Here is a 27,781-nt window from a genome sequence, read left to right as displayed (position 1 = left end):
GAAGTTTTCAGCACAGGGATGAGGCTTACATTCAATTGTAGAAGAAAAAAAATGTGAAAAGATTTAATAAAAACATTTGAAAAGTTAACAATTCTGCGCGTTCTGCATTTTTCCATGAACACCTTTTCATGCTCCGACTAGGCCTATTTAGGGATATGTGCTGGATGCTGTGTGCTTTAGAATTTACATTTTGCTGTATAATTTTTGCGGTTATTTTGATTTTCTTGATACTTTGTTGAGATCCCACACTCTCACATCAAATTGCATAAAACGACACGTAGATTAAATTACACCGAAGAAATTCCACTAACATTTTTTGTAGAAAAAGAAAGGATTTGGTTTTGGTTGTCAGCAAATAAGTTGAATACGAAACCATTTGTATGAGCATGACACCGCTTTCTTACCGGAACGTCAATTTTTTTTTTCCTTCGGTTTAATCGCATAATAAAGGATTTACGAACATAACATATCGAACCGTGTTTAAGAACCTGACAAAGATAGCTGAATTTTAAGGACTTAGATAAAATTTTATTCAAAATAAAAATATTAGCAAACTTTTTAAATAACATTTGTGTTTAATTCAAATACATACCGTATTTAGTGCTAATTTAAATAAAAGTTAACCAATTTATTAATAATATAAAATAAACAATATCGGATAGAAATTTATAAAAAACTCTGCGCAATACGGCTTAGGTAGTATATTAAGATATTTTCAGTTATTTCAACAAATTACATATCAAATTTTCAATAACCTGAGGATCTCTAAAGATTTTAGCTTGTATCATCTATTGTATGTTATGAAGGAGTTTTTCGCCATCCTGAATAAATCTACTGATGTTCATTTTTGGACATTCACAAAAAATCTGTTTCAGTGTTTTAGTATTTCTTTCAATAAAATAGCTAATATTGCACTAGAGCATTATTAATTTAATGTGCGCTTTCAGAATTCCATCAGGAATTTTATTATTACATTTCCCCAATCAAGAACAGTCCATTTAAGAATAGTGGTTGAAAACTACTATAGTTTACAAATTAGGATTTCTCTCAGTATCAATGTTTTTACACCATGTGCCACCCCGCCAGAGTACAGAATAGCTTAGGTACGACTGAATAATCCCATGCTCAAAGCTTTTGGTAACGCAGACCTTAGTACAATACGCATCTTAGTAATACGATCCCTAAACTTTAATCTAAATGTTTCCCAGACTTACACACTCTAACTTGTTTAAATATTCTTTTTTAAAGAATTTTCTTTTTGGAATATTATTGGGAATCTGCAAATAAAAACTGTGTAGTAGTGACCCTGTAAAAATTCGTGCATCAGTTTAGTGCAGCAGATGCTATTATATACCATTACGAACTTGATAATCTCTGGTATAGTACTTTTCAACAACATATATAACTCCAACATACTTCCAAATTTGAGTTTTGCAGTAGAATTTAATTTATTTAGAATAACCGACTCTAAAGTCCTATTTTCTAAATAACTTTAGAAACTTTTGAATTATTTGACTTTATAAATGTATACGATACTGGAACTGTCCCTATGAGTATATTCTTAAAATTCAGCTCTATTGCTAGACCTCTGCTCAAGAGATTGCATCTGCTTTTCTCCAGGCTATTTTGATTTTTTGTTTTTGAAATTTTAGTAATGTTGTCCTTCTTTAGGACTGTCGAGCTGAAAGCTTAAATCTCTGCTACTTTAGACAGCACAATTGATAATGTGCATTCTGCTCAAAAAGTATCCGGATTTTGTTGTTTGTTAACTACTCCTTAAGTAATAGACCTTTCTCAAAAAAAATTTTTTTTTTTGGGTTAAGAGTACTCTGTCTATTAAACGTAGTATCGCGTGATGAACTACGCGATGGACGAGTTGACATCAAAATGTTATAGAGTTGTAAGAAAGTGTGGGAAAGCAACAGAGCAATACAAAGCGTAGAAATTCTAGTACCTATTGGAGGTACTTCTGTACCTGGCTGTGGCAAAATTTTTATAGAATTTACAAATGTGAACTTTTGTTAATGTATAAAAAGTTTATTCGATAATATTTATTACGATGAATCTTCTGTCGTAACATCTTATTATGACGTAGATAAATATTATCGCCGTGAATTTTAAGTTATATAGTTTTAGTTTTAAAATCACTAATATACTGATAAAAAAATTATTTAGTTATCTAATTGACATTTAATATATTCCACATAAATTGATTGATAAATTTCAGTTGAATGATCGCCTGTTGTGAAATCTTATATTGGTACAGACCTATAAGTCAATTATTTAAATAAAATAAATCCCAAGTAGCCCAAGTAAAAGTGAACGAGCATGCTTTTGTGGATTTGAGACTTACCACAGCCAAACGAGATGTTGCCAGACTTTTCTAGAGAAACAAGTTCATGTCCCGTTTGGCAGCAATCAGACGATCGAATAATATCGCATGATTCTGCCGTTAATGAAACCAAGCACCGTTGGCCGAATTTGAGAGGCCGCGGATGTTAACTCCTTCTTTACTAATTTCAACCGTCCTCTACATGCGAACGAACATGCAAAAAAATAACGTTGGGCACTTCTGCACGTTTTCACCTTTCCAACGGTATAAATTTTACCCTTATATGGCAAATATAACAAATATAACAGACCGATTTTCCAAAACCCTCCAATAAAAAAAGAGAATAATGAATGGGCTGAAATGGCACACGTCCAGAAAAAACGAACTAATTAGATATAAAAACTAACTTGGCTTATTGGAAGGAGATATAAAGTATCTCAGAAGACAAACTTAAGATATACAAACAAATCTTCAAGCTTAAATGGCTCTATGGCATCCAAATCTGGGGTTGTGCAAAAAAATAGATAACAGTTATGATACTAAGATTCCAAAACAAAGCACCTAGGAATGCAGTTAGCGCTGCGTGGTATATACGAAATGCTGATCTACGTCTTGAATTTCATGTACCTACCGTCAAGAAAGAAAAACACATTATAACAGGCTGAGTCCATACTTAAATAGCACTCTTCCAGCGTTTACTTTACGATGTGTCACACAGACGCTAAAATCGCTTCAAACCAAAGGACCTTTTGAGGCGTTTCAGCCAGCAAGAAGATGACTAGCTCAGATCTATATGCTCGGTTTAGATAAGTTACAGTACTTGTAATATTAAATTATAAACCTCTTGTTAGCCAATATTGTTGTTAATTTGAACTTGACCAAAAAAGTTGTATCATTATAAAGAGATCATCATATATTATAATCATATTATAACCACAAATTAATAGAAATTGAGAGAAAAAAAAAATTTTTCATTTGTTTCAATTAAATTTTTTATTTGTTTTTAATTAATTATTTTCTATAGGTATATTTAATTGTATTTAGACTACAAATTAGACAAATTAGACAAATTTAGACTACAACTAAATTTGTATTACAGATTTTGTGTTAATTAAAATGAATACATTCTAAATTATATTCTAATTTACATTAATCACTTTAGCTTAAGTTACAATTATATAAACTAAGTTATATACACATATCGATCACAAACTTTCGTATACTAAAAAAAATTTTAATTAAACTCATAAGTATAATAAGTATTAGTTATATAACCATATTCTTCCAAATCGAAACAATACGTAAAAATAAAATTTGTAGGGACAGTCTCCATTAAGTGTTTTACGCATCTACCGATTTTTTTCATATTGGTTTTTTTATTAACTAAAGCCAGAAACATTGATGGTCCACTTAATTTCATATACATCTTTGATTTTTTCTTGATTCTTCTATCTTCTGGTATTCTTAACAAATTTTTTTTGCACTCGTAACCAATTTCCGTCAATATTTCAGCAATTATTGAAAATATAACTGGAAACCCATTTTTGATTCTTTGCCGCTTTTCTAATAGAATTTCCAATTCATTTTCCATGCGCTTAGATGAGATGTGTGAATATCCATTCTTCATCACTTCCTTTAACAATTTAAAAAGTGATAGATGATAGAGAACTAAATTAGCACTGATGTCGGGCAATACTGTTAGTATTGATCTATCATAGCTTGGGTGGCCACACATTAACTTTAAAACTGGGTTGCCGCATGTAATACGGCTAAGTATTTTAAGAGCGCGTCTAACATCTATAAAACTTTTGAACAATATTTGTCCATATTGCATGCCGAAAGCGTTCAATATAAACGAACATTTCTCAGATTCTTTCCGTACAACTGCTTCCACAACTTCATAAATAAATTTCATCCCATTTGAGAACATGTCGTCCTGTAATCGTTTCTTCGCAAATTTATGCAATATATACCCATCAATAGAGTATCGCATTATGGAATTCGTGCTTCGCATTGCACTTAGTTCAGGAACGGCCATTTTGTCGAAAATGACGTATAAGACATCAGTTGGTAAAAGATCGAGCTGCATTCTGCAATGAAATATATAATAATAGTTCACTTATTATTAAATAAAAAAAAAAAATTTTGTGAGATACAATTTTTAAATTTGAGTGTAAAACTGTTTTGATATAGAACTTATTTATTACCTCACCTAACTTTAATACTAAACTCTTTCAAGCGAACTTTTTATATAGTTACAATATACTTTAGAGAAAACTGGTAAATTAACACTAATGTAGCTGGTTGCTGTTTGTGATATGAAATTCTATAAGAAACTAGCTGCTCTTTTATGTAAAAACTTGTTAGCAAAATTATAACATCGTAATTTCAAGGAGTCATAAAGACATATACTGTCCTTCAATATATTAAACATTTGTCTTAAATTCTAGGAACTTAAATCTAAGAAAATAAATATACCTCTGTATGCATTTGTTTATACTATTGTTTTCAGTAATCTTTCCCATACTCTTGTATTGATAAACAAAAATCTAATTAGTTATGCTAAATAATATTTTTTTTAAACCGTATCTATATTTTTTATACCTACGTCATTATACCTATATAAACACAACAGTCTACAAAATTATGGCACGTTACTACCTGCTTAAATGAAGTCCTGTGTGGATGTTTTATATAAGAACACAATTACTATAGGTAAATTCACCTATGGCTCGAAATTCTTTTTTTAAATAATTTATATTAAAGTCATTATAAATCAAAATGAGGTGCTGTATCAGCAATAGATTAATTAACATTAATGGTTTTGTGGAATGAAAGATACTCTTCACGCAGATGGTCTCGCAACAAATTAATTATTTATACTCAGTCCATTGTATTCTCTTCGGTTTAATAAACTTAAATTAGCATAATATAAATCTAAATATTTCAGTACAATCAATTATTTTATTATAAGTGTTATGTATGCGCTAAAATACAGGCTAGTATGACACTAATACGGCATATACACCGGCCAAAAATGGCTCATTTTGGTCAATCGAAAGTGAGAAGCGAATGGCTCATTTGCGCTTGAAATTTTATATACAAGAATGATCCATTCGCATCACATTTTGTATAAATGAGTTCCAACGAGGCTAGAATAAGTTCCAAATATGCTCCAAATGCAAATGAATACATTGAACATATCCTAAATAAAAGCTCCTAATGGCATTTTGACAGTTTGAGAAAGCTGTTTTTGACATATTTACAAAAAAAATAAATAAATGTTTGGTGGTTGCATTTTCTTGGAAACGATGCACCTCTTTTTAAAACTTCTACTTCCTAAAAAGTATTTATAAGTTAGAAATTAGTATAAGTTAGTATAAGTTAGAAATATGTTTTCAGTATATATTTTAAGGTTTGAAGGTATATTTAACCTTCTTGAAAAATTTTTTTGGTACAGGCCGAAAATCAAATCAACAGGCAAGTTGAAAAATCAGCTGTTGAAAATGAGAACAAATGAATTACAACGAATGTAAACACTTTCAAATGGCTTATTCAAGGTGACCCATTTTCGACCAATGTAAACGCCATATAAGACCATTTATTTTGTTTTCCTTAAGTGTCATTTTGAGTGTCATTCTGGAAAGAAAATCCATGAATGACACTTAAAAATGATAGTCGGCAGCGTGCTTTATGCTAGTTCTTTACACTATATACTTAAGGGTACATTACAGATAATTTATGTTATTTTTTAGGTGAGTTACATATATATCAATAAGTAAGCTTATTTTTGGCAATTTAATGAAAATTGTAATTGCAATGAAAATAGTATATTTTTTAGATAATATATAAATTTTTCATTAGTGCTCTTATTTTAATAGTATTCTTCTGCTATAATACTAGTAATATTAGTATTATTAGCTTTATTTTACTTAATTTTAAAATTATTATGTTATGTTTACAGCTATGCCAGCTTAACCGCCTGTCAGAAGTTTAGATTAATCTATTAACTACTTATCATGTACATTCAACAAATATTATTACTAATTACTCAATCACACAATATAAATATTAGATTAAATCACCTTCTGCTATATATTAGGTTATCAATTTATACGAACCAATAAACTAGGGAAGTGAATTCACAATTTTAAAGTCACTGAGTACTTAACTAATTTTATCGAAACACTTCTTCAGAATTTGGGATGTTAATTTAACACTATTTTTTGATATGGTTGCGTTTTTCTCAACGAAGTCTTCTGAATCATCTAGCTTCAGGAGTTTCTCATTCGTAAGCTGTTCTCTGTCATTTCTTCAAAGTTAGCTGACGTCTTCTATAATGTAGTCACCAAAACCAGCCTCTACCGCCGTTTTAACAACATCATCATTTATGTGACGTATGTTTACTATGGAATCTTTAATGCTGTAGCTTTTCTGGCAAATTGTTGTAGGTAATGCGTTTTAAAAGTGTATATGGCAGCTTGATCTATTCCCTGGAGTAAAGCCGTGGTATCTTTCGGCAAAAACTGCATTTTGATTTTTTAGAGAAACTGCAAAACGGAGTAGAGCTTCATAAGATAAATTGTTCTTCTCTAAATATGTTTTACGCTCTGGATAGAAATATGCGTGGAACTATTCTTCAAACAAGTTTTTCCTATTTTCCATTTCGCACTGAGTTAATAGCTTATAAACAACTTTTAACAACTTGCGAGCATTAAAAACACAATGCATAACTAAATAATTGCACATGAAGACACACCTTGATTTAGTACTACTAAAATGCCACCTTTTAATAATTTACTTAGATGCAACTTATGTTATATATACTATACATAAGCAAAATAATATAATAAATAAGTTGTATAATTTTTCTTGGTCGTTAAATGAGGTATTTTTTTGGCTATTAAGCATGGCTGAAGTCGACAATATTTAATTTATTTTACAAAAATCAAATTTTTTTTATCTGATTTTTTTTGGCTATCTGGAATCTACCTAATAATTATGAAATGTGAATTTAAAAACTAAATATAATGATGGCGAACGGTGATGAAATAGGGTACCGAATTAAACACCTTTTTAGGATAATCTTTTAGTCACATCATTACTCCCACCTACTTTAATAGGTTTGAGAAGTGATCCCTCCAAATGTTAAGCATGGTTTGGACATCTATCACGAGATTACCATTTTCATGTTTGTAGTAATTAACTTTGGGTTTATAACCATTCAAACCATATTCCTGTCGTCCAGCGTCTCCAGCTCTTCGTACTCAAGTCTCTCTGCTTCTTTCTTTCTTCGCCTGAAAAGTCAACTCTTTTGCCGATATCGTCCTTTAGCAGTGCGCGTCGTAACTGACCGATTGATATGCTGCGTCATTCTTTGCGGTAGCGTCACGACACTCTAAGCCAAACTAGCTGTTTCCTTGTCTGTGGTTATAGCCAATCACTTCTTCTGCAGCGGTACGCAGTCAAGTAGCAAGGTCATTAGCTGTTTGTTATGGTTGCAACTTTTTAACAATTAGCTTTTACTGTGCCTTTTTCATCGCACATAGACGTATGTGGACCAGATAATGATCCGAATCGATGTTGGCTCCTTGGATGATACGTACATCTAAGACTTCTGTCAGGTGTCACTTAGATGTAACGTGATCAATTTGTGATCTTGTATTTTGATCAGGTGACAGTTATTTTGCCTCATGTATTTCAAGATGCTGGAATCTGATACTACTAAATACCATTTTTCTATCCGCGATGAAATCAATCTACTTTCTTCCATTATTGTTAGTTTTCGTATGAAGACTGAACTTTTCGGTAGTAAAACCAAAGAGAACTTCTTTATACACCCTTGCATTGAAGTTTCCTACAACGATTTTGGCAATTTTTGATGGGGACAGCGTTCACATGCTTGTTCTAGATGTTCATAGAAAGTTCCTTTGGAATTGTCGTCCTTATCTTCCGCCGGAACATGTGCACATATTAGGCTGACGTAAAAAATTGTTTGCCTTAATGCGGATTTTAGCAAGTCTTTCGTTGATTGATGTGATTGAGATCAAATTTATAAACCTTTGGCTTACTAAAAATCGGATTCTAAACTCGCGCTTTGTTGAATGGTAGATGTAGTAGATGTCATAATGTTTTTTTAGAGCATCTTTGACCAGTCCATCGCATTTCCTGAAGAGTGGTAATGTCAGCCTTATCTTTCTTACCGACATAAATCAGTTTTATACATACACCTTCTCTGTGAAGAATTCGAACATTCCTGGTGCATGTTTTTAAATCTTGATCCTTATAATGTTTGCATGTGTCCTCAACAGTAAACGGTTTCATTATGCGACACTGACTCTTTGTTGTTATTGTGTTTTTTCATGGTGGGTTTCAAGCCCGACGCATAACCTCTTATATTCATAATGAAATGATAGTTGAAATTTACTACACGAAAGAAACTTGAAATTTTTCAAGAAAGTGGATTAAAATAGTTGTCCGTATATGAAACCCAACATTTTCCAAGTCTTTTACTTTATTGTAAAAGAAATAATACAATTAATTGAATAAAAGAAGATAACGCAATAAAGTAAAGTAACTAATATTAATTTATGAAATTATTTTATAGCTGCTGAATAATTATGATTTTTAATTATGATACCAAAACAGGCCTATATTTTTCCCGGCAAATCAACAAAAGTTAGCACTTACAGGTCATGAATGAGTTTGTGTCAATTGGCTAATGAACATTGACTTGGAACTTCAAAGTTAGTAGAGTATAAGTTCAAGAAGTAGTAAAGTTCCTGGTAATTACAGTTCCCGAAAATTAGTAATATATAAATAAAAATAAAAAACTTCGCTCGCCAACCCCCGCTTTAGTCATATATATTACATATTACACAATATATATGTGCTTTTAACATTCGCTTGAAAAGACATGAAATTTGTTTCTTGTTTTGAAGTTCCTAAGAAAAATTTGATGTCTCTTCTAAGGAATGATATGTGCAGCTGTGACCACCGATGGACGCTCTCCAATCGTTTTCATCGAACATGGTGTAAAAGTCAATGCGATTTATTATCGAAAAAATCTTTTGGAAGTAGCCTTAGAGCAGTGGGTACGTGCACATTTCGGTCACAGATGGACAAGACTTGGAACGGTTTTGTTTGTAATATTAGCTGTCAAAAATAATCATGTTGCGTTGAAGAGCAATAATTACTAACATGACAGCTAAAATCACAAACAAAACTCTCGTGTGAATCTAGTATTACGCATTTTTGGACCTACCTGGACAGACATCCACACAATCTCCTTGCACAGATGTGCACCATAAGCTCGTACTTATTTTTTAGATCTGTTAAGTAACTGAGCGAATAATGTTTATGTGGCATTAATTTGGGCAAATACAGAGGAGAAGTACAACAAATTTAAAAAATTAAATCAGAAACGATTTTTATTTTTTCGCATATTAATTTAATTTATGCGATAGCTGACAAGTCATATTGAAAAGCAAATCTGAACTTTTTTAGGTAAAAATGGTTGACCCCGTAACATAAGCGACTTAAACATATAATTCATATGTTAACATCACAATTGATATAGTCAACTAACTTTGAACTGGCGACGCTGTCATACATACCTTTGAGAAGTTAAACTGACAGATAAAACTGGCAGTTGTCATTTGAGCTTTTTTCTTGCCAGTTGTCGATTTTTGTTTTGACAAAACTTGAACATGGAATCAATCGGTAAGTATGTAAAATTAATATTATAAGGTTAAATGTTATACGGTTTAACAATATATGGACTTATAAACTTCTGATTAGAATAAAACCACAAAACAAAGCTCAACTATTATGATTACAATTAAGGGCGATTAGAGGTCTCCTATTTTTTCCATGCATTTAAGTTTTGCTTGTTTTGTAGTTTTATTTTGCATCGGGCATACCACGCAAATCATACCATTTGTTTGGTTTGGTACAGATAATGATAATGGTTGTACGCCTTCTTCAAAAGGACCAAAGCCAATGATGAATGAAGCTATGAAAGCACATAATCAAACTTATATTCAGTGCGAAACACCAGAGCCAAATCTGCATACTTCTTTAGTAAAGAAAGGCAGGAATGCACGTCGCATCTTTGTTAGCAATTTACCTGATTGTGTAAATATGTTTAAATTAAAATTTTTCATCAATAAACAAATGCATTTGGGTGGTCTGTCAAAAGAAATTGGAAATTCTGTAATCAGTTGTTACATAAACTGCAGAAGGAAGTTTGCCTTTCTAATCTTCCGATCTGTCGAGGAAGCTGAATCGTCTTTAGACCTCGATGGCGTAGTCTATGAAGGTAAAATTTTAAAAATATGTAGACCACGCAGTTATCGTTTACCACCAGGCGAGATTTCTACTACGCCAATTGTAGCTCCATTGGGTGAGTAATTACAATTAATTTTATTTTTATATCATTCACTATAGTTAAACTTTATTACAGTTATTAGTGGCCTGACATCAACTTTAGTACCCGATTCAGAACATAAAATATTTTTTGGAGGTCTAATAGTTAATGCAAATAACGAAGAGGTATGTCACCCTCGTCGTTTTGTGCACTAAACATTTTTGAAGTAACTCTAAAGGAAATCATAGTGAATAACACGGAATTCGGTCCGGTCGGCACTTTTGAAACTTTTCAGGGCAATTTATCTATAAAATATTTAAAAATTATTTTTTTACAATGCGTAATAAGGTAGTACTTATTACGCATTATTACTGGTAGGAAGAAAAAATATCATAATAAAGTCATTATAAAATTTATTTGCAAGATACGAAAATTTATTTTATTTTTAAAAATCCTAATTTTACCTATTTATTTCATAACAAATGTATATTAATTTTATTTAAAATTACAGTCTTTAAAATAATTATTCCTCACTTCACAGATAAAAACCTTATTTCTCAAATTTGGAGACTTAAAAGCTTTCTTTATGATTCAGGGTCTCGTAAATGGTCGCTTGGAGTGTTACGGCCTAGCTGAATATTTGGATCACACCATTACTGATACCGTGATATAAACTCCACGCTATTACTTATGAATTTAATTTTTAATTGTGATATTTTCGTAGGCCATAGCTTCTCTTCATGGTATAATACATGAAAGAAAGAAAATATTTGTTGCTCGATCAAATCGTATAAAGAAGACTAGAAATAAGGAGAACTCTGGTCCACCAACCAGAGTACTCTGCCTGTTAAACGTAGTATAGCGTGATGAACTACGCGATGGACGAGTTGATATCGAAATATTATACAGTTGTAAGAAAGTGTGGGAAAGCAACAGAGCAATACAAAGCGTAGAAATTCTAGTACCTATTGGAGGTGCTTCTGTACCTGACTGTGACAAAATTTTTATAGAATTTACAAATGTGAACTTTTGTCAATGTATAAAAAGTTTATTCATATTATCACCGTGAATTTTAAGTTATATAGTTTTAGTTTTAAAATCACTAATATATTGATAAAAAAATTATTTAGTTATCTAATTACATTTAGTACATTCCACATAAATTGATTGATAAATTTTAGTTGAATGATCGTCTGTCGTAAAATAATTATTTAAATAAAATAAATCCCAAGTAGCCCAAGTAAAAGTGAACGAGCATGCTTTTGTGGATTTGAGACTTACCACAGCCAAACGAGATGTTGCCAGACTTTTCTAGAGAAACAAGTTCATGTCCCGTTTGGCAGCAATTAGACGATCGAATAATATCGCATGATTCTGCCGTTAATGAAATCAAGCGCCGTTGGCCGAATTCGAGAGGCCGCGGATGTTAACTCCTTTATTTTGTTTATTGTTTTTCGTAATTTTATATAATTTAAAAGTTTATTATTATTTTTTCCTAATGTTTTTATTTTAATTGTTATTTCTTTTTAAACTTTTTATTTTAATTTTTATTTGTAGAATTTTTCGTTTTATTGTTTTATTTTAAAATTGACTACAATTATAAATTGTCAGTTTGATATTCTGGCTATATAACAAATCATGTGAATCATAAAAAAATAATAATTAAATTGGCTATGTTTCGGAATGACACTCACTGCTCTTTTGTATATAATGTGTATTAGTATTACATAATACTAATACTACTAATCCTAACACTAATTAGTACTAGCTTTAGTATATATATATATATATATATATGTAGGATTCCTTTTTATTAGAATCAAAACTAATTAATTAAATTACAAAAAAAATATATATAAATGAAAAAAACTGTTTGTTCTTCCGCACACACGTCATTACTTCACACGTCTTCTTTCTGCACTGCCACACTACGTTTGTTTCTTCTTTTTTACTTCCTTATGCTCGTGTGCTGGCGTTGCCAGATCTGCGTCCCACAATCGGCCATCCTGCGATTCGTTCGACCCGAATGAAGTGTCATTGTCAGCAACTGCCCAAGGCTTCATATACTCTGCGCAACTGCTAGTCCGCTTTGACCCTTCGCTTTTTCCGATTTTTATAACATCATACGTATCGTTTGATTTAACTCTCTCGACCTCGTAAGGTCCTAAGTATTTTGGTTTTAGCTTCAGTCCTCCCGAAAACTGCGTCCTTTTGATTGCGACTACGTCGCCTACTTTGTACTTTACGGCTGGCCTGCGTCTTTGGTTATATGCATTCTTATTTTCTAACTGGATTTTCAGTATTTGTTGCTTTGCGCGTTGCCTCATTTCTTCTCGGTCTTCATTAAAAATCGTTGTAATTTCCTCTTCGATAATTTTTTTGATCTGAATATCTTCCTTTGTTTGCATTTTAGCACCAATTAATAATTCAAAAGGCGTCGTTCCAGTACTTCTGCAATACGTGGAGTTTATTATCTGCTGCACTTTGTCAACATTTTTATACCATTTAGTTGGATCTGCCATGCTTAATTTTGCCAAAACTGGTGCAATTATGCTATTCAATCTTTCGACTTGTCCGTTGGCCCTGGCTAAGCCCGTAGTAATTTTGATGTGTTTAATACTTTCACCCTCGCAATACTTACGAAAATCATCTGAAGAGAAAGCAGCACCTCGGTCTGATATTATTTGATTAGGATTACCAAAAACTATGCTTTGCGTACGCAATCGGGATATAGCCTCGTTAGCTGATGTGGTTCGAGTTGGATATATCCAACAGAATTTAGTAAAAGAGTCAATAACGACAAAGATATGCTTATATTGTTTGTTCGTTGATTCTAATGGTCCCAAAAAATCAACATGGTACGTGTGTAATGGTATACTTTCTTTAATCAATGAGTGTAGTTCGCCTTCTTGCTTACCCTGCTTCCGATTCACAACGATACATGGAATACAATTCATAATGTGTTTTTGTATTTTTTCTTCCAATTGAGGTATAAAATAGTCATTTCGGAGTAGTTCACTTGTTTTTTTTTACGGCAAAATGTCCCTTTTCATGTGCATGTCTAATTATTTCACGCTGCATACTCTTAGGTACAACAATAAGTTCTTGGTCATTTCTCAGCTTATACAACAACTCTCCTTTCTTAAAATAATCGTTGTATGAAGATTTTTCTTGTAGAATATCCGATATCGTTTTCAGGTTTTCGTCTTGCATCTGTGCTCTCCGTATTTTAGAAAGAATATTATCTTCATCTATGCACATAACGGCGTAGCGGCTTAAAGCATCAACATGCTTCATTCGCGAACCAACACGATGCTGAACTTCGTAATCGTACTCCTCTAAGAACAATATCCAACGGGCTACTCTCGTGCACAAGTCTTTCTTTCCCAATGTCATCGCAAATGCGTTACAATCAGTAACGAGCTTAAAATGCATACCCAGAATGTATACTCTAAACTTTTTGAAAGCTTCAATAACAGCCAATATTTCTAGTTCGTAACTTGTATATTTTCTTTGTGCGTCAGTGGTTTTTTTACTCATATAATACACAGGATGCCATTGTTCGTCGTCTGGTGATTTTTGCAATAAAACGGCTCCATATCCTTCTATCGAAGCATCTGTATGCACTTCCGTTTCAGATTTTTGATTAAAAATGTTTAGTACCGGTTTTTCGCTTAAGATGGTCTTCAACGTATTAAATGCAGTAATCTGTTCATCTTTTATTTCAAATTTCACATTTTGTTTCCTTAAATCTGTTAAAGGCTTGGCAATTAGCGAGAATTTAGGTATGAATTTTCTAAAATAACTCGCCAACCCAAGAAAACTTTCCAATTGTTTTAATGTTTGCGGCAATTTGTATTTGCGTAGAGCTTCAACCTTAACTTCTGACGGTGATATTTTTTGATCTTGTATTGTGTGCCCTAGAAATTCCACTTTTCTCATTAGAAACTTGCATTTTTTAAAATTCAATTCAAGTCCAAAGTCTGCACACCGCTGTAATACAACTTTTAGGTTTTGTACGGCTTGTTCTTCATTTGCTGCGGGTATAATGATATCATCAACGTATGGTAAAGCTATACCTTCATTAGTTAATTCACGAAATATCGCGTTTATATGTCTTTGAAAAACACCTGGTGAGTTCGACAATCCAAATGGCACTCTACAGAATTGATATTGTCCATTATGTGTAACAAATGACGTGTATTTACGACACAATTCTGCCACGGGCACATGGAAAAATCCATTCTTTAAGTCAATTGTACTGAACACCTTACCACTTTGTAGCCGATCGAGTTGGTCTTCTATTAGTGGCAACGGAAAACGGTCTTTCACCAATACTTTATTAATTCTTCTAAAGTCAATACACAAGCGTGGTGTACCGTCGCGTTTTTTTATCAATACAACTGGGCTACTGAATTCTGACTCCGATCGTTCAATTACACCATTTTTCAACCACTGTTCCACTTGCTCATCCACAATGCACCTCTCCGTGAACGGTAATCTACGCGGCCTAGAATAAATGGGTGTTTCGTCTTTGAGCACTATGTACATCGCCACTTGTGTTGTTTTACATTGATTCGGCTGATAATTTATGATCATTTCACGTACCTGTCGTCTCGCATTCTCACTAGCGGTTTTGTCGATATCAATCGTTTTGTTGTCATTTACTAAGTCAATTTTCATTATTTTAGCTTCTTCGTCTATGGGATCGTCTTCGTCGAGGATTTTACGAACGTTTATACCATCACGATTAAATAAAATTTCAGCGTATAAGCATAGTTCTTCGCCAATGATCACTTGTAAGTCCATGCACCGAATTGGAACGACATAAAAATCTAATATGAACTCATTATCGTCAATTTTAATTAAGTTTTTAAAATGTCCAATCGGTTTAATCCTATTTGAATTGCGATCACTACCGAAACCAATTAAACATACGTTACATTTTTCTAAGATAGGCTTATTCAACTTGTTGTATAAGTCTTCGCGAATTATATTAAATTTACTGCCTGTATCGAATAGGGCTGCGCACTGTAAATTGCCAATAAAAATGGATTTGGTAGTTAAATTGTTTTTTTGCTGTAAACTGCGCGTATTTATTTTGTTTTCGGCTTGTTCACAGTTTTTAGAAATATGTCCGTACTGGTTGCACTTAAAGCATTTAGTACCTCGATTTTTATTTTTGCAATTCATGGACAAATGTCCCTTTTCACCACAATTGTAGCATTTCACTTCTGTTTTATTTGTTGAGAAACTTTTCTTTTCGCTTTGTTTAAAATCGTTAACTTGCTTACTTTTTTCACACATTGTTTCATATGATCTTAATTTGTCTTTAAATTCATTAAGGTTCTTTGCACCATATAGTATCATTTTATTTACATAACCGTCTCTAATTCCATCTATTATATACTGAATCAGCGCTTCGTCTTCGATATTGCCGCGAGATGCGATATCTTTCATTTGATAAAAATATTCAAACACATTTTCATCTTTTTTTATTTTGCGAGCACTAAGTTGCTTATGCAATTGTGCGCTATTTGTTGTTGTTCGAAACTCATTTAACAGGGCGTGTTTTAAAGCACACCACGAATTTAAACCTCTTTCACTCAAAATAAAAAGTTTAGCAATGCCTCTAAGAGATTTTTTTGCAAACACTAGTTTTTGAAACCCATCCCAACACATCAGTGCAGCTTGTTCCTCGAATTCTTCAATCCACCTTTCTACCGAAATGATATTTGTGCCATCAAATGGTCTAATTGAGTCCTCTATATCGCGAAAGTTCATTGCAAATTTTGGTGCTTCTCTTTGTAAAAATTTTGTACGTGTGTACGCTGCTGCTTTATTATTATCATCCACTTCAAACATTTTATTGCCATTATCGTCACGAGATTTTTTAAACTCGCGTTCATTGCCTCTGAAAGTGCGTTTACTGTCAACGTCATCATCGACTTCTTCATCTCCTTCTTCGTCATCATCATCATCGACTTTCTCATCTCCTTCTTCGTCATTACATTCATCGTCGTTTGCGTTTTCGGCCAACAAAAAATTTTTACGTAGATTTCGAAATATGTGCAGTTGTACATCTTTAACACAATAACTTATATTTAGTACAATACAAATTGAAACCAAATCACGTTCAGTCAAATTATTTTTAATATATTCGCATTTGCTTGCATACGCCTTGTCATTTTCGTCGTAATCGAATCCAGAAAATTCTCTCAATCTCTTTCGATTATTTCTATCACCTTCTTCTTGGTATATAAATTTATGCAACGCTATTATTATGTTTTTGCTGCTACTGCGCAGGCTGCTGCTTACGAAGTCATTTAAGCAAGTCATTGTGTAGACTGAATTTCACAATTGCCGGAAATTCAAATCCCTGTTGAGCCCCCAATTTGTAGGATTCCTTTTTATTAGAATCAAAACTAATTAATTAAATTACAAAAAAAATATATATAAATGAAAAAAACTGTTTGTTCTTCCGCACACACGTCATTACTTCACACGTCTTCTTTCTGCACTGCCACACTACGTTTGTTTCTTCTTTTTTACTTCCTTATGCTCGTGTGCTGGCGTTGCCAGATCTGCGTCCCACATATATATAAATATATACATGTATGTATATATATATTCGAATGTCAATATAATATATAAAATATAATATATAATTATTTATACATACAGGGTTAGACGATTGAAGTGTTACCAACAACACATAGGTATATCCGTCAAACTGATATTACCAAATAAGTGAAATCCATACGAATAACAGCTGTCTATATTCCATATGAACAGCTATCTATATTGTTTACAAACTACCACAACAGAATTTATTCGAAATGAAACTCAAACGTAATAGTGTGATTGCGTTATACACAATAACTGGAAAATCACAACCTGCTGTTGTTCGTGAGCTCAAACACCTCAAAGTAAATAAAATGTTTAGGTATAGTACCGTTACTCTTCATAATAACACAGGCAGCGTCGCCAAACACAATGATGGAGAACGGAAAAAAGCAGAACAACATCGTCTAAAATGATTCAGATAGTGAAGGGTCGACTTAAACGAAATCCTCATCACCACTACGATGAGGATCAAACGGCCAAAGAACTAAAAATATCCTAGCGAAGCATCCGACGCATATTCCAAAATGAGCTCAGGGTAAATCCTTACAAGTTTCAACAAAAAGTTAGACACAAAAGAACAAAACAGTTGTTATCCTTGCACGATTGTGGCGAATTTACAAATATTGCGTTCTCTGAAGAGAAAAATTTCTCGATTGAGCAGTTTACAAACTCTTTAAAGGACCGTGTTTACAAATGGCAACCCGAATCAATTTTCCTTTTCCATCTCAAATAGGAGTTTGGACAGCTGTGACCGATGATGGTGACCGACGCTCTGCAAACGTTTTCATCGAGGCTTTTCATTTCGTCCACGGAATGGGTTTCAAATTAGCCAGAAGCAAATCTATTGAACTATTAATGAACTATTCCATCTGTGCCATTTTAGAAAGCAAGGTGAGGTCCGAAAATATGCCAGTATAGATGCGATGAAGAAAGCCATTATTCAGGAATTTTAACCGTTTGGCCACATCGAGCTAAAATGAATGGATTTTAAAATTCTGACAAAAAAGATATAGTCACTTGCATAGGCAGCACTTCAATTGCCCAACCCTGTATTGTAAAGTTATGAAATGCCTATCAGCAACTATTTCAATGGAAGGTGCAATGTTGGTTTTTAGATATCAATGTCAGGAAGACGAAATGAAAAGAAAGACGATGAAAGCATATTAAACAAGAGGGATTAAACAGGTTAAAATATCTGAGAAGTTTTACTTTAACATGTTATTAATATAAATAATTTTTTTTCTTCTTATAACGTCTATAATTCTTTCATCCCTACGCCCCAACATTTCAGTTTACTTTACGTCATCACAATTAACACGTCCGAAATTAGAACAAGAAGAATAATAATAAGAAGAAGAAGAATAAGAATAAGAGGACCTATAACAATGCCTGGACGTCAGAATGAACTTCATTTTACATTTAATAAGTAGTAAAAACTTTGGTTGCGAAAATATTTTGCAACACAAAACACCTTTCGAAACAATAGCTGCAAAAATACTGCCACAGAAGAGAAGTTTAAATTGGATGCCATTTTTTATAGCGCCATTTTGTTGTTATCGTTTTTGCCGTATTTATTGTTGTTGTGGTCGTCGTTGTTGTTGTTGTTGTTTCCCATTGTAGTTGCTTTTGCTGTTATTGATGTGTACTTGTTGTAGTTATTGTAGGTGCCGATAGTTGGCGAAAGTAACAACGAAAACTAGTAACAACAACAAAATTCTTAACAATGACGAGTTGAAACAAGTCAGAATGTTCACAGTTTGATGTTGCACCTTACAGAGAGGAAGAGAAAACTTTCCACTGCTGACACTTGAAAAGCGCGCATACCCTTAACAGTACTGCAATTGTTGCGCAAATAAATAGAAGAGCAACGAAAGAAAAGCAAAACGTCTAAAATTGAATAGGTGTAAGGTACCTTCGGAAACGGAATGGGAAACTTAAAAAACTTTGCCTGCAAAATGCAACGATAAACGAACCATTCGAACTTTCCGAACACACAAAGCTAACAACGGACAGCAGCAGTTTAAGGTGAAGTGCAGAATGGTACAGAATGATAGGCACCAAGCCCGACAGACAAGTAAACAGGAGGCAAGCAGATAATATAAACAATGCCAGAGTAAGTCAAATTGTTAGACACACAGCACTACAGAGTATAGAGTCTAGCAAGTGCTTGGGCAAACAGGCAGCCATACTTTGCAAAGCTCGTAGCGTGTGTTCAGTGTGGCATGGAATAGCATTGATGTGGTTACTTCAGTAAGAATACCCAACGCACGCACCCACACACACATACACATACACATACAAATATGCACACATGTATAACTAAGCTATTGCATTATTGTGTTTTTTGCAGCACAGCATAAAGTTGACTTTTAAGTTTTCTTGATTGATTGAACACTTTTTAAAAATTGTTGTTGTTTTTTGTCATTGTGAACGCTTAACTGACTTCGTTCTTTCATAGTTTCATGTTCTAATCTGATACAGAAAAAGACTTCGACACTAGAATATTTCCAAGTGCTAAAACAAAGGAATAAAAGAAAATAAAAAATTATTTATTGGAACGAACAAAAATGCATAACAACAACAACATTTTAATTTACTAAGTTAGTAAATGTGATTTACTAACTCACTTACCTTATTTGGCCATTACATTACAATTGGCATGAGTGGTCCTCGGACGCGTTCAGTAGTCCAGTAACCAGTGCCTTGCTGTTGCCAGTTGGTAGTATCGAGTATGTATCTTCATATTGTTTTCACGTGGTGGTTTCTCCAAGAATGTGAATGTTCTCTACTGTATTTTCCACCAGCGCGTACCGAATCAAATGCATATCTAGTCAAAGCATTTTCTTTCATTCGGAGTATAAAACAAAGCCAACGAAACCGTTGAATTTTTATCCGATTAACTATAACAATATGGCGGTGTAGCTCATACACCGCATCGTTTGTTCTAATTTAATGCGTACTCGTCGCCAATGCATAAGGAAGTATACAAGGTGAGATGAAAAAACTGCAACAAAGTAAAACGCCATAATTTTTTCATTTTTTTTAAATTTTATTGAATGAAAGCAAAAAATGTCGGAAATAACATCAATTTTGAGAATCGGTTTAGATTTGTCCGAATTGGCCACCTTTGGCACGAACTATGGCCTTCAAACGGCCAATGAAACCATCACACGCTGCCCGAAAGTGGCTCTGCGGTATTTTGTCCCATTCTCGGCGAAGCGCTTGCTTGAGATGATCGACACTTTGGTATTTTTTAGTTCCAACCTTGCTTTCCAAAATACCCCAGGCACAATAGTCCAACGGATTGGCATCCGGAGATTTTGGTGGCCATTGTGCGGTGGAAATGAAGCGAGGAACCTCATTTCTTAACCATTCTTGGATGGCGCGTGCTGAGTGCGATGGTGCTGAGTCCTGTTGGAATGTCCAAGGTCTGCGGCCGAAATGTTTGCGTGCCCAGGGCTTCAGAACTCCCTCCAAAATATTTTCGCGATAGATTTGCGCATTTAATTTGACACCACGGTCGATGAATACGAGCGGCGAGCGACCATCGGCTGTTATGGCGGCCCACACCATCACCATGGCCGGCTTTTGAGTTGTGATGGCCAACCGAAGTTGCAAATTTTCAGCTGACCTCTCTGGCAAGTAAACACGATCATTTTGTTTGTTTACAAACTGCTGGATAACGAATGGTTTCTCATCGGAGAAAACCAAATTCGGCAGTTCACCACTTTCGGCCAAGCGAAACAACTCTTTAGCTTTTTCGAGTCTAACTTTTTTTTGCGCATCAGTAAGATCTTGCACTTTTTGGAACTTGAATGGCTTTAGTCCAAGCTCATTTTTCAATATTTGCCGAATGGCATATTGCGATATGTTCAGCTCACGAGCCATTTTTCGTCCACTGCGACGCGGATTTCGTTCAATTCGCTTTTTCACTTTTCGAACCATTTCTGCCGATGTTGCTGTTTTTTTTCGTCCACTTCCTTGACGTCGGGCTACGCTACCAGTATCATGGTAACGAGCGATGGTACGAGACACAAAACATTTATTCACTTCTAAATGCTGGAGGGCTCTAACGATAGCCACTTGTGGTTTTCCAGCCAAATGCAAAGCAATCACACTATCACGCTTGAATTCCATCACAAATAACTTTTTTTTTGAAAAATTCCCACCAAAATGCTTTTGTGCGCTTGTAAACAATATAATGAGCTGTCACTAGAATAAATCTGACAGCTGTGGGACGAGCGGTTTAGAAATGACAGCAGTCTGAAGTTGGTTGCAGTTTTTTCATCTCACCTTGTAGATCTTGCAAAGAATTTTTCTCTCTAACTTGTAACTGATAGTTGTCAACAATAAACGTACATTGATTTATCCTTATTTACGGCAAGATCCATTTGATGCGCTTGGTTTTCTAAGTTGGAAATAGCTCTGCCGTAAATACGACTACTGCAATATCGTTGCGTATGCCTAAATCACACTTTTGTAAAATATTATGCGAGTATGGTTCAAATCTACTAGCCAGATCAACATTTCCAATATTTTGACCAGTAGTGAGTCACAACAAAAAAGTTTGATTATATATTAATTAATTGATATTTTGGCTGACTATACAGCTGTTTCAAGTATTGCCAAATATTCATTATCAGTGTTTTTGACAGGTATTTGGCCATACTCGAAAGAGCTGTATAGTCAGACAAGAGCTCAATTAATTAGTAAATAATATTTTGTTGTTTTAATTTACTATTGTTCAAAATACCTTTCCAAAAAAAAATTTTTTTTAAAGTATCTTCTGGTTTTTGTCAGTAATTTAATTAAAAGCGGATATGGGACTAAACACATTTTTATTTGATCGGGTATTTTCGAATGCTCTTTGAATATGTTAATATAACTAAGCGTTCAAATCGTGTGTGAACAATTGTGTTAAAAACTCATTTTATCAAGTATTATAAATTTGCAATGTATTCTACATAATTTTTATACCGTTAAATATATCCTGAATAGAAAAAATTAAAAAAATTGAATTAATCACAATTTCCACCTGTCCATGTTTTTAAAATAGTTATGGGGATATTACAAAAATTGGGCCCCATATGCTGTACTGACTTAAAGTCAGTGCTTGCTTTTAGCAGCTTTTAGCACCAAAACAAATATATTCTCGATTTATGTAGAGAATATAAGATCCTAAAGTATATTAGTCAAATCCTGCTAGTCGGGATTGTGTTAGATTTAAAGTAGCTACAGAAGTAATAATAACGACGCTGAGGGAACCGATATATCTCAAAAGATAGCAATACTTATTCTTTTACGTTAGTTATATCAAAATCGTGATAAAATAAAGTATAATGTATGAGAAAAAATAATCTACATCATAGTTCTCACATTTTTGTACTACAGATGTTATTTTAAATATTTTAAGTAGAAACCTTATTCATATTTTCAATGAAATTTTTTTTAAGTAGCTGACTTTCAAAATGAACTAATCCATTGTTAGTGTAAATGGATACATATGCTGTCACATGAATTTCGACATTTCTGTTTGACAGTTTGACATTTTCTATCATAAAAGTTACTACAACGTTTAAGTTTAGTTTCTCTGAAAAAATGGAATTAAATAATGAACATTGTTAAGTCCACTGTGCAGACTGCATTTTTTTACAATATTTCATATGTACAATGTTTTGAAAGTTACTATTGACACTCTTTGGTCTTTAGTATATATGTTATAAAATCGTTGTAATAAATTCACTGTAACAAAATCAGGTGTTTTCGGTGACTCGCAAGTATGGCAAAAAGCAGCAAGTTGGTGGCCTATACTGCCCAAAATGTACACAAAACAACAACACTATTTTCTCTATCTAGGCCAGTAGTTGTATACTGACCACACACTTCGGCCAGTAAAGAAAAAATTGTCACCAACGCAATAAGCGAACTATTGTGAACCTTTATTGGAAATTCCAACGAATATTGTAATCATATGTCAAAAATCACATGTAAACAAAAATTAAAACAAAATTCTAAAATTTCATAAATTTGAAAATTGGGAAAAAAGAAGAAATTTTAGTGTTCTATTTTGAAATTTCCAACATTCTCACCATTCCTTTTAATTCCATATGCATTATAATTTTTAATTTTATATTAATTATTTATTTTTATGCAAAATGTAATTTACTTGCATTATGTGCACGTATGCAAGATTTGCTATGTGCCAAAACATAACACTTGACATATTGCAACAGTGATGCCAATGTCTCGCTTGACGAATATAGGCTAGCGAGCATGCGCTTTTTGCCATACTTGCAAACCACCGAAAACGCTTACTCTGACAAGATCATTGTAATAAAATTATTGCCATAAAATTATTGTAACTCTAAAGCATATTTTTTAAATAAAAGTGAGTGCAACTTAATGTCAGTGCGGCATTAGGATGAGTCAGAAAAACCCGATTTTAAATGAGCGCACACCCAAGGAATATGCAATATACCAACGTCTTACATGTACCTTGTAATTTCCTGAAACTACTTTTATTACCGATAATGTCTAACTTTTCAAGATGCAGTCTTCGTTTCTCAGATGCTTGACCCAGTTGCAGTGAGCGATTCTGGTGCTAAATTGCCTTCTATAGGACAGGTTCTAAAAGTGTTTTTTAATAACAAGTGTATAGTAAATATGAAACTACGAGAAAGTGCGTGACTAACATTAAGTGAAGTTGCAATATTTTGGCAAACATTAAGAATTTCAATGAAACAGAAAACAGATCGTACTTCAAACAGGGCACCGAAACCCAATAACACAAAAGTCGAACCAATAGTCATGGATCAACAATTTTGATAATTTATTTGATATTGCTCATAGCGACGCAATAAAAGTAATAAAATGTAATGAAGACCAGAAATTTGTTTGTAAGAAGATAGAAAAAGGTTGTCCTGGAATTGATATTCTTCTAGTGGTAAAAGAGCAAAGAAAGCAAGAGCGGCTAGAGAAAAAAGAGCATTGAAACGAAGATGAATTTGATGAAGAAATTTTTAATGAAAATGAAGCTGAATCTGATGTTACAGTATAACAACATTGGGATAATGCAGTTAAAGCGATTTAATTTATCACTCCTAGGTTAGTTTCCGCCCTTGACAAATGCAAAGTTTCGGATTGCTACACTGTATATATTTTGCCCGCATTGGCTAATGTACATTGTGACCGAAAAGCTTTCGGAAATTCTCATTTAAAATTCGCGCGCTGTATATTTTTCGATATTTTAATTTTATGTAGTTTGGCAGCACTGTCCTTAATTACTATGCCAAAAATGAGCGCGATCTGTCAGACAGTTCGTTTACGGCAGCTGTTGAAACCAGTTTACCTCAGTAGTGCGTTGCGAAAAAAACAATGGAAAAAAAAAAAAACCAATGGCAAAAACGAAAAAAAATATTGAACAAAGAGTTTGCATCAAATTTTGTTTTTCGAACGAAATTTCGTGTGCAGAATCGTTGCGAATGCTACAAAAGGCTTATGGGGAATCAGTTTTATCGAAAACTCAAGTTTATGAGTGGTACAAAGCCTTTCAGGACTGTCGTACGACCGTCGAAGACATGCCGCGTTCTGGACGACCTTCGACCTCTACCACCGACGAAAACATTGAAAAGGCAAAGGAAATCGTGTTCAAAAATCCTCATGTGAGTGTTAGAGAGATAGCACGAGAGCTAGGCATCGGTCGTGAGATGGCTCGTTTGATTTTGGTGGACAATTTGTGTATGCGACGTGTCAACGCCCGGCTTGTTCCGATTCACCTCAATTTGTTCAACATTATCAACGATTTTAAGGCCAAACATTCAATAAATACCATCGAACAGCCACCGTATTCACCTGATCTTGCACCGTGTGACTTTTTCCTGTTTCCCAACCTCAAATTACCACTCAGAGGAACGCGTTTTGAATCCATAGAAGACGTAAAACAGAATTCGCAGAGGGAACTCAAAGCCATACCGGAAAGCGCCTATAAAAAAATGTTTTGATTGATTGGAAGAAACGTTGGCATTTGTGTATCGCTTCTAATGGAGCATATTTTGAAGGAGATAAAATAAATATTGATGAAGATTAAGAATTTTGCGTTTTATTTAAAATTTTCCGGAAACTTTTCGGTCACAATGTATTAAGGTCATAATATAAAGGATCTTGCTATACGTCGAACGATTCAATAAAGCCATCATATTTGTGAAATTATTTTGATGAGGAGCATTCGAAACGAAATTTGGAAAATCAAATCAAAAATGACTTTCAGAATGCTTTCAGAATGATTTAGGTTAATTTGAAACAAATAACTTTTCAAAAATGTCATACATATTTGTCGTGAGCAACTATAAAATATTACTCTCGCGATGATTATAAAAAGCTCTTGGAGCTAGTATTAATATTTGTAGGCGAAAAAGTTGGCAATTTTAAATTTTGTCTCCCAGGTACTACTTCAAACTCTCGATGGATTGCGAAAGTCATATATTTACTAAAAATGTTTATTTTTAGAGATCAAATTACATTTGACTCGGGTGATTTGTATTAAGTACGAGATATATGCATTTTTTTTGGGTACTATATATATGAAAATTGGGTTTAATCGCACGAGTGGAGTTACAGCAGCTCAAACAAGATCTCCAACTCATTAAAAACGTTATTAACTATTCCATCATTGACAGAGAAATTTCGAGTGCAGTCTTCATGACAATGACCAATCATTTATGGCAGTTAGCAGAAAAACTCATGACCATGGCTTTCTTTGATAATATTGTTTCTGTTGAGGAGCAAGCAAAAATGATTGAAAGTTTTAGTAGTTCATATTTAAATTCGTTCGAAAAAATAAAAAGCTTGATCCTTCAGATATTAGAAAATTTGAACCCACGCTGAGTGAATTGAAGTCTTTTTCCTCAAAGAACCTTAATGGTTTTGTGACCGAGAATAAATTTTTTCGTTCGTTCTTGCCTGTCGTCCAGTTTTACCAGTTTTGATCCTTCAACTTGGATGTGGAGACAATATTATAGAGATTAATTTGAATTCTGTTCCAGACTTCATGTGGTAAATGTTTTAACCATGATTTTAATTAGATTTTGACAAAACTGAAGAGGAAAAACAATACGTATTGCAAGAAGTCGAACATTGTCATAAAAATTATCCTTCACTTAGCAAGTCAGACTTAAGTTATAAAACATAATGAACACAACTGAAAAAAAAAGATTTTCTTGAAATTATAATTTTTTGTGAATAATTAACTAAATTGTAGTATGTATTGTAATCTATAGTTGACTTAAAATTATTATTTCGACCAAGAAATCTCACTCTAAATCGTCAAAATGATTGAATGTAATATACATAGATATGAAAACAGAGCACAGTCGTTTAACTTATTGTTGTGTTTTGCGCATACTTTTTAGCCGATTTTATTCATCAATGTCATATTAAAAATATATTTTAACTATCTATCAAATGAGTACATATTAATAATTGTTGAAATAATGAACAAAAATATAAAATGACCTTAAATTGAAAAATGTCCGTTTTTCGTACAGAAAACCCAACTTTGCTCGATTGGTGCAACGTCATTTTTAATCCTATTCCTCCAAAACTTCCGGTATATCATTTTTTTGGTCAATGGCATATTCCTAGGGTGTTTCATTTTTAATTGTTCCCCTTATAACGTGAGCCACCCTAGTGCGGTATTATTCAACTTAGAAAAGGAACGAAGCAATGGGTATTGAGGTATATGAGAACAAAACAAAATACTTTCTGTCAACAAACAAATCTCCTGAGCGACTTTGGTCATTGTTGATACGACGAGTATCGAATTAGATGGAACGATCAGCTGTATGAGCTATACCACGATGTTGACATAGGTATGCGCAAAAATTCGGCGGCTTCGCTGGCTTGGTTATGTCGTGCGTATGGAAGAGATGCTACGGCTAAAAAGGTTTTTGATTTGGTACCCGCAGATGGAAAACGCTGTAAAGGACGTTCTCATCTTCGGTGGAGGGTCCAACCATTTGGGGGCGCTTGGTACTATCCACTGATGACAGCAAGCACCTCTACTGGCTGGCAGGCGAAGAGTACTCGACGCGGCCAAGCACGACTCACATCTGTATTGGCCAACTAAGTAAGTTAGTAAGTAAAAGTGAAACCTTGGTCACAGTTTTTTTTGAATTTGAACAAATTTGAATTCAAATTCCCTTTTTTACAAACATTTTCGTGCGATGCTTTTTTATAATTATCGATACAGATCAAGTAGAAAAATATACATCAAGCAACTTAGTTAGACAATTACTGATAAAACACCATTTCCAGTAACTGTAAAACGCTGGTTCAATGAGTTCGAGCTTCATCACCGTTTTCTCTAAGAACGGCTGTTGTGCCAGAAAATATGGATGAAATGTGTTCAGAATTAAAACAACTGAACCGTTTGAGTATTTGTAAATTACTGATTTTAT

The 27,781-nt window shown here is 33.5% G+C and overlaps 3 protein-coding genes across 3 annotated transcripts in view; 1 reads left to right on the top strand and 2 right to left on the bottom strand.

Moving 5' to 3' along the window:
- The first annotated feature begins 9,990 nt into the window (after window positions 1–9,990).
- LOC119662511 (splicing factor U2AF 50 kDa subunit-like) lies at window positions 9,991–11,076 on the top strand. Its single transcript, XM_038072144.1, has 3 exons — window positions 9,991–10,054; window positions 10,290–10,736; window positions 10,797–11,076. The coding sequence occupies exons 1-3, from the start codon at window positions 10,042–10,044 to the stop codon at window positions 10,913–10,915; spliced, it is 579 nt and encodes a 192-aa protein (XP_037928072.1). The 5' UTR covers window positions 9,991–10,041; the 3' UTR covers window positions 10,916–11,076.
- A 2,639-nt stretch (window positions 11,077–13,715) lies between these two features.
- LOC119688638 lies at window positions 13,716–17,039 on the bottom strand. The gene is made up of 2 exons (XM_038103309.1): window positions 16,298–17,039; window positions 13,716–16,153 (listed from the first exon to the last, which is right to left on the bottom strand). The coding sequence occupies exons 1-2, from the start codon at window positions 17,037–17,039 to the stop codon at window positions 13,716–13,718; spliced, it is 3,180 nt and encodes a 1,059-aa protein (XP_037959237.1).
- Window positions 17,040–23,890: 6,851 nt separating this feature from the next.
- LOC119688637 overlaps window positions 23,891–27,781 on the bottom strand; it is an 8,359-nt gene continuing 4,468 nt past the window's right edge. Inside the window, exon 4 of the mRNA XM_038103308.1 lies at window positions 23,891–23,954. Coding sequence (XP_037959236.1) covers window positions 23,891–23,954 — 64 coding nt within the window. The remainder of the gene's footprint in view (window positions 23,955–27,781) is intronic.

This window comes from Teleopsis dalmanni, chromosome X (genome assembly GCF_002237135.1).
Source record: "Teleopsis dalmanni isolate 2A chromosome X, ASM223713v2, whole genome shotgun sequence".
In the NCBI taxonomy this organism is placed as follows: Eukaryota; Metazoa; Arthropoda; class Insecta; order Diptera; family Diopsidae; genus Teleopsis; species Teleopsis dalmanni.
Note: the sequence above shows the minus strand (reverse complement) of the source record. Positions and strands in the feature narration are given on the sequence as shown.

Coding starts and splice junctions, on each gene's coding strand:
- LOC119662511 (XM_038072144.1), top strand. Junction 10,737..10,796: donor GCCAATTGTAGCTCCATTGG/GTGAGTAATTAC, acceptor ACTTTATTACAG/TTATTAGTGGCCTGACATCA.
- LOC119688638 (XM_038103309.1), bottom strand. CDS start 17,039: ATGACTTGCTTAAATGACTTCGTAAGCAGCAGCCTGCGCAGTAGCAGC. Junction 16,154..16,297: donor TTTTATTTTGAGTGAAAGAG/GTTTAAATTCGT, acceptor ATCAAATGAAAG/ATATCGCATCTCGCGGCAAT.